General features: G+C 42.4%; 2 protein-coding genes across 2 annotated transcripts in view; both read right to left on the reverse strand.

Moving 5' to 3' along the window:
- LOC111189666 (NLR family CARD domain-containing protein 3-like) overlaps window positions 1-13,294 on the reverse strand; it is a 273,888-nt gene that overhangs the window by 176,152 nt on the left and 84,442 nt on the right. Inside the window, exons 3-5 of the mRNA XM_049472968.1 lie at window positions 12,897-13,010; window positions 10,295-10,408; window positions 4,459-4,507 (exon numbers count right to left, since the gene is read on the reverse strand). Coding sequence (XP_049328925.1) covers window positions 4,459-4,507; window positions 10,295-10,408; window positions 12,897-13,010 — 277 coding nt within the window. The remainder of the gene's footprint in view (window positions 1-4,458; window positions 4,508-10,294; window positions 10,409-12,896; window positions 13,011-13,294) is intronic.
- Window positions 982-3,574, reverse strand: LOC125789907 (NLR family CARD domain-containing protein 3-like). Its single transcript, XM_049473004.1, has 2 exons — window positions 3,284-3,574; window positions 982-2,962 (listed from the first exon to the last, which is right to left on the reverse strand). Exons 1-2 carry the CDS (start codon window positions 3,318-3,320, stop codon window positions 1,194-1,196), a joined length of 1,806 nt encoding a protein of 601 aa, XP_049328961.1. The 5' UTR covers window positions 3,321-3,574; the 3' UTR covers window positions 982-1,193.

Genomic DNA, 13,294 nt, shown 5'->3' on the forward strand with positions numbered 1-13,294 from the left:
AGCCGGAGGAAGCGACGCCCGCCGAGGAAGCCGGAACGGACACCACGGAGCGCAGTCGAGGAGGCCGGCCGGGAGCGCCGGCGGAGGAAGAGCCAGAGGCTGAGAAGAGCTCGTCGTCGGAAGCAGCGAGCTGTAGATCCATAACGAATCAGGTGAGGTGTGCGATACGAAGCAAATGCCAAGTTGTACCACACGCAGGAGGAGAGGAAGTGGGGGTTTAAATAGGGCTAGTGGGTGGAGTAATGGGCGTGGATTATCTCCCAAAATTTAGTTATGAATAACTCCACTTAAATGTTGATTTAAAATGACTACTTATTTTATTTTTTATTATTTTTTTACTATTTTATTTCTTATTATTTCTAAATTATTATTAAATGTGTTCAATCCCTTTGATGTTATAAAGGCTCGGCAACATTGTAAATGAGGGTCACCCTCAATGTTTTTCCCGAGTGAAGATAAAGGTTGATTGATTAATTGATTGATTGATTGATTGAGATCACTTAATAGAATGAGTCCAACCATAACACACCAACAAGATGTTAATTTCATCTTTAGTGAAGTGTTGTTATCTCTTACTTCCTGTTTTGGCCATTTTTCCTCATCTAAGCAAGGAAGTGATATTTCTATCCCAAACTATGTATTTATAGGCTGGAGGTTGGAGTGATTGAGTGAACGATTTGGTTGATGGACCAAATTATTTTTTGTGTACACGTTTTAGAAGTATTTTTTTATAATAGGTTTTATCATTAATATGCATTTTTTGTTTATCTATATAGTCATGTGTGTGTTTACAAATATTAGATAATGCCTAAATATGTTATTTTATTATTTAAATTTCAGAATATGTATAATAATATTGATTCCAACACTTTATTTATATATACTTGGCAGAACTGAATCAACGTTTGTGTTTGATTGAGGTGTTTTAGAGGTGGAATCAACAAAGACGTTCTTTGAACTTGTTTGTTAAATTTTGGTTTGTAAAGCTCTTTGGGAAATACTTGTAGAACTGACTTGTTCTTCTCTCAGGTTCTGCACTAGTTAATTTGTTATTTACTAATAGTGATCACTTTCGGGAAACACACCCCTGATTGATTTGTTTCGTTTTTTAACAAATAATCAATAAAAACACAGACTAATCAATATTACAAAATATAAAACAGCACAGATTAAACACTGAATAATGAAAATACTCACTCAACCTTCCTGGATACTTTCACCACTGGTAGCAGCCTCAGAAGACATTCTTCTGATCTCTCAAATTTCCTCAGGTTAAATTCATCCAGCTCCTCTTCTGAATTCAGCATCACAAACGCCACAGCTGACCACTGATCAGGAGAGAGAGTAAGTCCTCTGAGACCCCTGGAACCTCCTCTGTTCAGGTACTTCTGGACTTCCTGCACTAGAGAATGATCATTCAGTTCATTCAGACAGTGGAACAGACTGATAGTTTTCTCTGGAGAGGGATTCTCCCTGATCTTCTGCTTGATGTTCTCCACTACTTCCTCTTTACTGTGAGAGATGTTCTCTGTCTGTATCAGAAGACCTCGTAAGAGAGTCTGATTGGACTCCAGTGAGAGACCCAGAAGGAATCGGAGGAAAAGGTCCAGGTGTCCGTTCTCACTCTGTAAGGCCTTGTCCACGGCTCTCTTCAGGAAATCAGACATTGTTACCTTTTTAAAAAAATCTAAAAATCCAGGTAGAACATTACTGTTGTTGGAGATGAAGGACAGAAACGCATATAAAGCAGCCAGAAACTCCTGAACACTCAGATGCACAAAGCTGAAAACCTTCCCCAGGTGAAGTCCAAACTCCTGTCTGAAGATCTGGGTGCACACTCCTGAGTACACGGACACTTCTCTGACATCAATGCTGCACTCTCTCAGATCTTCCTCATAGAAGATCAGGTTTCCTTTCTCCAGCTGTTGGAAAGCCAGTTTTCCCAGAGCCAGAATAATCTCTCTAGTCTGGTCAAGATCAACATCACTTTTTCTTTGGTACTTCTGGCTGCGGTGTTTGATCTGAAAGATAAGGAAGTGTGTGAACATTTGAGTCAGAGTCTTGGGGATCTCTCCTCCATCTGCTTCACCCAACATCCTCTCTAGAACAGTGGCTGAGATCCAGCAGAAGACTGGGATGTGGCACATGATGTAGAGGCTTCTGGAGGACTTCATGTGTGTAATGATTCTTTCAGCAAGGCTCTGATCTCTGATCCTTTTCCTGAAGTATTCCTCTTTCTGAGGGTCACTGAACCCTCGTACCTCTGTTACCTGATCAATACAGTCAGGAGGGATCTGATTGGCTGCTGCTGGTCGAGTAGTTATCCATAGGAGAGCAGAGGGAAGCAGGTTCCCCTGGATGAGGTTTGTCAGCAGCACATCCACTGAGGCTGACTGTGTTACATCAGATACTCTCTCATTGTTCTGGAAATCTAGAGGAAGTCGACATTCATCCAGACCATCAAAGATGAACATGACTTTGTAATGATGATATTCTATTGGTTTTAAGTATTTTGTATCTTTAAAAAACTGATGAAGAAGATCCACCAGACTGAGTTTTTCAGTTGTCATCAGATTCAGTTCTCTAAAAGGAAGTGGAAATATGAAGGGAACGTCCTGATTGGCTTTTCCTTCAGTCCAGTCCAGAATGAACTTCTGCACAGAGACTGTTTTTCCAATTCCAGCAACTCCTTTAGTCAGCACAGTTCTGATGGACTGGTCTTTAAAGAGGTCGTTACATTTGATGGGTGTCTCCTGTGTTGCTGGTCTCCTGGATGCTGCTTCAATCTGTCTGACCTCATGTTCATTATTGACCTCTCCACTCCCTCCCTCTGTGATGTACAGCTCTGTGTAGATCTCATTCAGAAGGGTTGAGGTTCCAAATCTTGTGATTCCTTCATTGATTCTCTGATATTTTTCCCTCAGTGTGGATTTGAGCTTTGGTTGACACGCCGGGGCCAATTCTGATAACAGAGGAAAATGATAAGTAACATGTAATCAGCTGTGATCATGCATTAAATATGCTGTGTAAACTGACTCTGTGATACAGTAAATAATGAATTTAATATTAATGATTGTAGTACAGTGTTTCTGTAGCAGTTGTAGTAGTCTTGGAGTTTAAATCAATAAGTGTGATTTTAAGGACTACAGCTGATGCTGTGATACATTATCCTATCATTACAAAATCAAATTCATTGTTTTAATCCTATTAAAATGCAGGACTTCTCTGAGGAAAGAGATTAGCACTCAGGTTGGTATTCGTGGTCAGGACCCAGAACTCTTACTGCTCTGTAGTGTGTTGGCGAGGTCTTTCTCCTTCATGTTCTTCAGGATGTGCAGTGTGATCTTCAGCACCCTCTCTCTCTGATCATCCTCATCATCCTCCTCTCTCTCAGAGCATGCTGGGTAATCTGGACTCAGGAGCTTCTTGAATGTGTTCAGCTCGTTCTTCACTAGAGAGATAAACTTCTGCTGCAGCTCCTGATTAAGAACAGAGATTAGAGGATCACTAAAGCACTAAAGTACAGAGAGAGATGATCTGAATACAGAATAATCTGATCAACATCAGAGAGACACTGATCTGAGTCTGATCATCAGAAACTGGTTATGAATAAATGTCTCATTATTAGCAAAGTATGACAAGATTGAAATGGCATTAGTCTGAGAAATAAGGCAAGGCAGGTTTATTCGTAGAGCACCTTTCACACACAGAGGCAATTTAAAGTGCTTTACAGAAAGAGTTAAGACCTAACGTTGAACAAGTTTAAAAGAAAGATATAAGAAATTATAATTAACAGACAAAAAAGTAATGAAAACTAAATATACATGTCAGGTTTGCAGCAGCAGGGAGGGCGTGAGGCAGACATAAATGCAGGTAATATTTATTTACAAGTAAACAAGAAAACAAAATTAAACTCAAATCAAGATACATTAAGAGACAGGACTACTGGAATTGACATAGACTAAATTACAAAACAGAAAACAAAGAAACAGCAACCTGACAGCATGAAACACACAAGAGCAGACAACCACAAGCTCAAACACAGGGGCCTAAATACACACAATGGAAATGGGAAACACCTGGGATCACTGATGAGGGGGCGGAGCTACAAATTGAAACAGGTGGGAGCACTAAAGACATGGGCGGAGACAAGGGGAGAGCATGTGCTCTGAGCACATGGCTTTGGAAACAAACAAAGGAGGCGAAAAACATGGAGGCTAATGAGGGACAGGGCAAGGACGTGACAATACAAAATATGACACCTAAAACAGAATTCACACAAATAAATGTGAATTATAATAAATATATTTAAGACATAATACCGAACAATATTAAAATAAAGTTATAGGACATTATAATAATAAGCATAAACAAGTAATGAAAACTAAGAACAAAAAACAATACAATAACTAGAAGAAGTCAGGAAGATTTCAGTCATGTATATGGTTTAGGACTTACCTTGAATATATGATCTAGTTTTTCCCTGCTGAAGTGAATTTTCTTCTCTCTGTGGACAAATAGAAAATCCACACTGTGATCTACATTAATAAAAATAAACTGATCTAGAAGCAAAGAGTGCAAGAAGATTTAGAGAAAATTTTCTTTAGAGAAATTTAGAGAAAATCTGCATCAAACTGATAGATTTCCAAATGTTTCTTAAAGGAAAAAAACTAATATTGTAAAAAAAAAAGATATCACATTATTAAAATATTAAAAAGTAATTACTATTGTATTAATGTATTGTTATAGAACTGATTCTGCCAAACCCTGGATGCACAGTAGGGAAAGTAATTATTTGATCCCCTGCTGATTTTGTAAGTAGGTTTATTTTAACAGAGAGAGACAGAATGTAAACAATAATCTGAAAAAAAAAAATAATAAAAGATATTTAATTTGCATTTAAATAGGTTAAATAAGTAATTGATCCTCAAGCAAAACATGACTTATGTGACTAATACTAATATCAAGCAAAACATGACTAATAAGCTTCTTTTTAAGCCGCATGTTTATTGCCCTCCATGTTTAACAGAGGGAATTAAATATTTGGGGTCATACCCAGTATAATTTTTTTTTATCTGACCACAACACTTCCTCCCAAGCCTTCTCCCAATCACGGATACTCTGTCTCTATCTATTAAAATAAACCTACCATTAAAATTATAGACTCAAAGCTGAAACATACAGGTAAGCTTTTTTTTTTACTTTTTAGCAAAATACATAATTCTACTAAATTTAAGGAATGTTCTTTCCAAGTGGATAGGATATTTTTAATTTGTGTTTTTAGCCGTTCCATTCATTCCCATTCATTTTGGTCTCGTTGGCTCCCCCTAGTGATTTTCCTTTTCTGATATTACGGGGAGATAGGAAGTGGGTGGGCTCTTCATAAATGGGCTCTGGTATAGTTTTTTTTCTAGGGATGGGCGGTTTGACACCAAAGCTTCAAAGCTTGTGTCACTTTTCCGACTCGTGCTGATTCAACACAGTGTACCGGAACTTGTATTGAAGTCACTACTATCAAGTGACTATGACGTTTGAAGCTTCAAACGTTTCAATGAACATTTTGTGAAAATAGAGAAAACTAGGCTAAGTTATGTTAATTATCACTAACTGTATATTCTGTATAACTGTATAACTGTATAGTGTGTTATTCTGATGAAATGATTGATATTTTAAAGGAGATGTGTCAGCTCTGTTCCAAGGAGTTGGCATTTAATAATAATACCTCAATGCTGAGACATCTTCGTGCAAAGCACGAGAGCACCTCAGCATCGCATTCCTCCAGTGACATTCTTGGGACTTCATTTGTATTTTGATATTTAATAGCTGTTAAAATCTTCATTTATTTTAACATAAATTCAATGTAAAAATGTGCAACAGTTTTAATGAACATTTCTGAATCATTTGATAAACATGTCACCTTTAGGTTTCCGGTTCCGGTTGAGTGAACGCTGGCGTGTTTGTCTGCCGCTGCTCACCGGTTTTTTTTTTTTTTTTTTTTTTTTTTTAACGGTTTTAACGTTATTTAGCCACAATATTATAATCCTGGACACTCTGCTGTGGAGATTCTAAGCTTGGATTTATTCATTTTATCCTGGATTTAATTTTTTTAGTTGGATTTGGATTCATTTGTACGGGACATCAGTCTCCTGCCTAACACGAGCCCTCGCTGCCTGCTCCATTCTGCGTCTGCCAGTTTACTTTCGGTGTTTGCAAGAGAGATTCTAAGCTTGGATTTATTCATTTTATCCTGGATTTAATTTTTTGAGTTGGATTTGGATCCACCTGTACGGGACATTAGTCTCCTGCCTAACACGAGCCCTTGCTGCCTGCTCCACTCTGCGTCTGCCAGTTTACTTTCGGTGTTTGCAAGAGAGCTTCCACCTTTGGTAAGTTGCCGGTGTTTCATGTTGTCAGGCAGGTTTTTAGTTGTAACTACTTGTCCTGTACGCTGACTTTGAAGTGGTGAATTGGTTTGCTGGCTAACGTGGTTTTACTGGGCTGTGTGTACTAATGGGAAAGTCATAATGTGTGTTGTGAAAATACACTTGACGATCCTCGTCCTGATCGGCCTTTTTTATGGTTTTTTCTATGAGCCCGCATCTACATATTGCAATTTTATCAGGGAAATGCCGCGCTACACAACATCGGAACTGTTGAGCCTGAACATCAAGGCTTGCCTACATCCCCAGACTTATGCGCGCTGTGTTGCATTGGGCATAGCGCGACGTCCCCGTTACAACCACCGGGGATCCCGCCGCACTTTACGTGTATCTGCCAGCACGACCACCAGCGAGCACATTCCAGCCATCCTTTCAGCGTCTCGCCGTAACTCAGTTAGACCAAGAGGTCGGAAAAACAGCCCCGAGTTCAGCAATCTTCGCCATCTGGAATATACACCTGCGAACTGTCTCACCATTACACAACCAGTCCCAAAATCGGTGCCCGTTAAAATAGCGTTAATTAACGCTAGGTCGCTGCTTAATAAGACCTTTCTATTGAACGATTTCTTCATCTCCTGTGGTCTGGACTTTCTCTTTCTAGTTGAAACATGGCTAACTATTGGTGACACAAGCCCCCTTGTTGAACTCTCCCCAAGTGACTGTGCCTTTCTTAATACTCCTAGATCTACCGGTCGAGGTGGTGGTCTCGCTACTCTCTTTAGGGATCATTTTAAATGCCGTTTATTATCTGCTGAAGAATATACCACTTTTGAGGTGCAGCTGTTTAAGTTGGAGCTGTCCTGTCTGGTAACATGTGCTTTAGTGTATAGACCTCCTAAAGACAGCAAGGATTTCATTGAGGAATTTTCAAATTTTCTCTCAGTTACTCTGTCTAGCTCAGATAAAGTCCTGATTCTTGGTGATTTTAATGTACATGTATGCTGTCCTTCCAAACCTCTGACTAGAGATTTTCTACAACTTATTGACTCTTTTAGTTTAACTCAGTCTGTTACTGGCCCCACACATGAGCATGGTCATACTCTGGATCTGGTGTTGTCGTTTGGTTTTTCAGTCTTGAACATAGAAATAGATCCGGATGTTTGTTTGTCTGATCATAAACCCATTCTGTTTGACCTTTCTATTCCATGCTCTCCTCTTAAGAGCAGTCAGCCTGTCTTCTGCACACGCTCTATTACACCCTCTACAGCCAGTCAGTTTTCGGCTGCCTATATTACCTCTCCCGTGGTTCCTGCGATCGAGAACCCGCCTTTGGGTACAAGTACAGATGAGCTAACTGATCTTTTTAATTCTGCGTGTACTGCCATCATCTATCAAATTGCTCCATTAAAAACCAGACGTGTTAAACTAAAGTCACAGAAATGGCTAAATAATGATACTCGGGCACTCAGACAGCAGTGTAGGAAGGCAGAACGGAAATGGAAGAGAGATCGCCTCCAAATTTCTTATCAGATTCTTAAAGAATGTTTAAAGAACTATCAACATGGCGTCAAAGTAGCCAGAGCACATTATTTTTCTGACATCATTGCTAGGCATTCCCACAGTCCTAAAGTTCTTTTCAATACAATTAATACAGTGCTGCACCCCACTATTTCGCCGATCACTGGAGCTACTACTGAAATTTGTGATAGTTTTATGAGGTTTTTTATTTCCAAAATTGACGGTCTGCGGTCTCAAACAGTTTCTGCAGTCCCTGATCCCTCTGTTTCACTTACACCTCCTGCTTATTTTAGCCAGTTCGAGCCTGTGTCAGTATTAGACCTGACTCAGTTTATCTTGCACATGAAGCCAACCACGTGCTGCCTGGATGCATTCCCCACGCCGTTTCTTAAAGATGTTCTGTCATCTCTCGGCCCCAGCATTCAGTCTGTAATAAATAGCAGTCTTACCAGTGGTGTCGTCCCTTCCTCCTTTAAACATGCAGTTGTTCACCCTCTTTTAAAAAAACCTGGCCTAGATCTAACAATTTTGGGGAATTTTAGACCAATTTCTAAGCTTCCTTTCTTGGCAAAAGTTTTAGAGAAAGTTGTCTTTCATCAACTGTGCTCTTATCTTAGCCAATTTAACATCCAGGACAAATTTCAGTCAGGTTTTAGAGCTCAGCATAGTACAGAGTCTGCTCTTCTTAAGGTTTTAAATGACCTCCTTTTAGCTGTGGATTCTGGGAATTGTGCTGTTCTTATTCTTTTAGATCTAAGCGCAGCCTTTGACACTATCGACCATACCATCCTGCTAGATCGTCTGAAGTTTGGTGTCGGCCTTCAGGGTGTAGCATTAAAGTGGTTCGCCTCATATTTAGAAAATCGCACTTTCTCTGTTAAGTTGGGTCAATCGTTTTCTTCCTCTTCTGCACCTATCACCTGTGGTGTTCCCCAGGGATCCATTCTGGGACCTATCCTTTTTTCCCTGTATATGCTTCCTCTGGGATCTATTTTCCAGAAGTACAACATCTCATACCATTGCTATGCAGATGATACACAAATTTATCTTCCGCTTAATCCAAGAAAAAACTGTTCTTTGCGTCTCATATTTGATTGTTTGAGGGATGTTGAAAGCTGGATGTCAAAAAATTTCCTCAAGCTAAGCCAAGACAAAACTGACATTATTATCTTTGGAAATCCTGACGCGGCTAGTGTTATAGCTAATGATCTGGGGCCTTTGAGTACCAATGTACATGACCATGTAAGAAACCTTGGTTTCGTTTTTGATACCAACCTAAATTTCGACAAACAAATTAGCACAGTTGTTCTAGGTAGTTTTTATCACCTTAGAAACATAGCTAAGCTCAAAAGCATCCTGTCTTTTAGGGACTTGGAAACAATTATACATGCTTTTATCTCCTCTCGTGTCGACTATTGTAACTCACTGTACCTGGGTATCTGTCAGTCGAGCCTGTCACGTCTGCAGTTGGTCCAAAATGCAGCTGCACGGCTCCTGACTGGTACCAAGAAAAGGGAGAGCATCACCCCTGTACTGGCTTCATTGCACTGGCTTCCAGTAAAATACCGGGTGGATTTCAAAGTTTTATTGTTTGTTTTTAAAGCTCTTCATGGTTTGGCTCCGAGTTACATTTCTGACCTCCTTTTCCTTCGCTCGACCCCTCGTGTTTTACGCTCCTCCAACCAGTTGTGTCTAGATGTTCCTCGGTCTCGGCTGAAATTCAAAGGTGACCGGGCGTTTTCTATAGCCGCTCCAAGACTTTGGAATAATCTTCCACTTTTTATAAAAGAATCGGCCACAGTGGATACTTTTAAGTCTAATTTGAAAACCTATTTGTTCTCTCAGGCATTTGGATCCTGAGCGGACTTTGATGATGTTAGTTGTTGTTCTGTCTTGGTCTATCTTGGTTTTTAAATTAGGTTGTGTTATTTGATCTTATTGTACAGCACTTTGGTCGGCACTTTGTGTCTTTTAAATGTGCTTTATAAATAAAGCTGACTTGACTTGACTTGACTTGACTTTAGGATTTTTTTTGTGAAAAAACAAATTGCCTAATATACATCTGCATGAGACTCATACATTTAAATCTACATCCAAAAGTTTTACTTTGTCTTTTGTATTAAACATTATATATCCAAATCTATGTGTAAAGTTCAAAGCATTCACGCTGTGTTCACATTTCATCACACACACTCGTTCAAATGCCAGGGTCATACACTGGATAAAGTTTTTTCTCTGTGAGCTCGTTTAGCGAATTTAGAACATTGTGCTGTGGAGAAATCAGTGCAGACGAACAGAAAGAAGAACAGTGTGTTTGTGTGTGTGTGTGTGTGTGTGTGTTATATGCATAAAGGTCATTTACATTAAACTCTTTGAGGCTTTAAAGTTTTGCTCACTTTGGGTCAGAAGTCACAGCTTCACTGCTGAAATTAGGAGGTTCCCTGATGGACACGTCACTCTTCATAGACACAAAGCTGGGCTCTGGAGATGCTGCTCTCTGGGTTTCAGTTCTGTTAACATTAAACACAGAGAAACTCCAGCATTTACACAGTAAACCCCTAAAACACAACACAGCTTTAATAAAGATCAGGAACTGAAGAGCTTGACTCTCAGAACAGAACAGTAGTTTAGTGCAGTGATGTTATTTATTGAACCGGCTTATCACCTTACAAGAGCAAGCAGGACAAAACCAACAACTTTCCTACCACAAAACCCTTACACACAAACACACACACACACACACAGAGAAACACATAACAACCCCGGGCAACGCCACATAGCCCCCCCTCAGGGTCAGCCGTCCCGGAGACCCCAAAAGTCCCCCCCAGTCCAACAATAACAAAAACATATATATATATTTTTTAAACGGTTCTGTCCCACACAAAGTCCCTGAGGTGTTGGGGTGTACGCCAAGCACGCGTAGAGGCTCTGACCTCCCCCTGATCCTTTCCCCCCAAAGTCCTTGGTGAACCCTTACAGTTCCCTTCAGTCGGTAAGGGGCCAGCCGGTCCCGGTGTACCACTACAGTTTGTCGGCCCGTTTGGACCCGATACACAACCTCAGACAGTCTGCCCAGGACACGGCATGGCCCCTCCCAGTCGGACTGGAGCTTGGGGCAGCGTCCTTTTTTATGCTGTGGGTTATACAGACATGCATCGGTGAGTGGAAACGGCCCGAGTACATCCACTGCAACTCTCTCCATTGGAGCGCACGACTGGAGTGACTGAAGAGGAGCGTGTGACCTCCCCATAGGTCCCTTCTTTGCTATGCATGTGTCACAACAGTGCACAAACAGCTTCACATCAGAACGGCAGCCCGGCCAATAGAATCTCTGCCGGAGCTGCTTTAGTGTCTTTGTTACACCGAAATGTCCTACTCTGGTGGGCCCGTGAACGGCCTGTAATACTCTGTCCTTAAGGCTGCGCAGAACTAGGAGCTGCCACGCGACCATATAAGGCGCAGCATCCACCCAGCGTCTGTACAGCAGTCTGTTACGCTCCACAATGCTGTCCCACACCGAGTGGTAGGCTTTCATTACCGGGCCATGTGGGGTGATGTCACGCCACTCAGGGAGACAGCTCTCTCTCTTCCAGCGGAGCACTTTTCCCAGCACAGCGTCCTCTTCCTGTGCCGTTTCAAAACTCCTCGCTGTCGTAGGATTCAATTAACTCTTCCCCCGATTCTCTTATCGCTGCGGCTCGCTCCTCCGCTACTTCATCTTGCTGTTCGAGACACTCGCAGTAGCGACATTCAGCTTCTAAAGTTTCTCTAGCAGGGCTTCCCGAAGGGGGCAGGGTTTGACTTACCCCCTGTTGGCTTGCCCGCTCATGTCCGTCCAATTTTTCCCACCGTCTGCTGGGCTCTAATGACGTAACGGCTGCTCCGCTCTCACCTCGCTGCGTGGACAGCCCTATGCAGGTCTTCCCCATCCTCAGTGTCGCCGCGGGAATGTCTAGCACAGCTCCCGTGGCTCTCAGGAAGTCTAAACTCAGGATGCATGTGTCTTGGATGGGCGCGAGGCAGAATTTGTGTTTGTAGAGCTTCTCCGCCACCCCATACTGGTGCTGCTTCCCGTCACTGACCGTAACTTGGTGTCTGTAATGTCCCAGCCTTCCGGACTCCCAGCCTGTGTCCACAAGTGCTGTGAGTGACACCCCGTGCACCGTACATCTCAGCCACAGTCCATTCCGGCTACCCAGCCGTCCCACCACCATCTCTCCACCGAGGGTGTTATCTTGTAAGGACCTCCCACCCCTCACCGGGGGAAACTAGCACCGTTTTCCCGCCAGCTCGGGTGTGCGACACTGACTAGCCTTGTGTCCTCTTTTCTTGCATCACCAACAACGGATAGCATTCAACGTGGTACTCACAGGTGCCGTGGCGGGGTGGGCTTGACATGTCATCCTCTATGCCGTCTTCCTCTACCTCAGCTTGGTAGCAGGTTGCAGGTTGGCAGTTGACAAGGATGAGCTCGGCCCGGTCCGCTTCTAAGCCGGACGTGGCGTTGCAGGCTCTCTGGAGTTCCAGTGTGCGAAGTTACGCAGCAAGGACCCCAACTCTCTCTCCTTTCTCTCTCTGGTGCTCTTGAAGCCACCGCCGTAACACCCAGGCTGCCGGTGTTCCGCCGAAACGCCGCCAGAGGGCCGTCTTGAGAGCGTACAAGTTCCCGTGCTCCTCCTCAGGTAGATCCACTAAGGCTTGCAGTGCCTTTCCCTCCAGCGCGAGGCAAAGTCGCGTGGCTATCATTGCCGGCGTCCACTGGAAGTAGCGTGCTATGACTCCTAACTGGGCTTCGTATGGCTCCCAAGTAGTTAACCCGTTAAAACGGGGCAGGACATGGCCCCTACCCAAAAGAGTCTGCACAGAAACACATAACAACCCCGGGCAACACCACAATATATTTTCCTGACCTGTTTCTCTGTTCTTTCCCCTGTGCTGCTGTTACATTACAAATTTCCCCATTGTGGGATTAATAAAGGATTATCTTATCTTATGTACCGAGACCCAGAGCTTCCTCCTCCACTGCTGAAATTAGGAGGTTCCCCCATGGACGCGTCACTCTTCATAGACACACAGCTGGGCTCTGGAGATGCTGCTCTCTGGGTTTCAGTTCTGTTAACATTAAACACAGTAAAACTCCAGCATTTACACAGTAAACCCCTAAAACACAGCACATCTTTAATAAAGATCAGGAACCCCCCATGGATGGGTCACTCTTCATAGACACTCTCCTGTTGGTCAGGTTGTTTTTGTTTTCAGTCAGAGTGTAATCTGTGTTCTATGTTGTTAGTTTTTGTTTTATTTTTTGTCTAATAAATTATAACCTGCCTCCTCGTCTCCCTGCTGCAACCTTTGATAAAGAACTTCAGTTTTATTGTATTAATTGGCTGCAGTAC

This window comes from Astyanax mexicanus, unplaced genomic scaffold (genome assembly GCF_023375975.1).
Source record: "Astyanax mexicanus isolate ESR-SI-001 unplaced genomic scaffold, AstMex3_surface scaffold_32, whole genome shotgun sequence".
In the NCBI taxonomy this organism is placed as follows: domain Eukaryota; kingdom Metazoa; phylum Chordata; class Actinopteri; order Characiformes; family Acestrorhamphidae; genus Astyanax; species Astyanax mexicanus.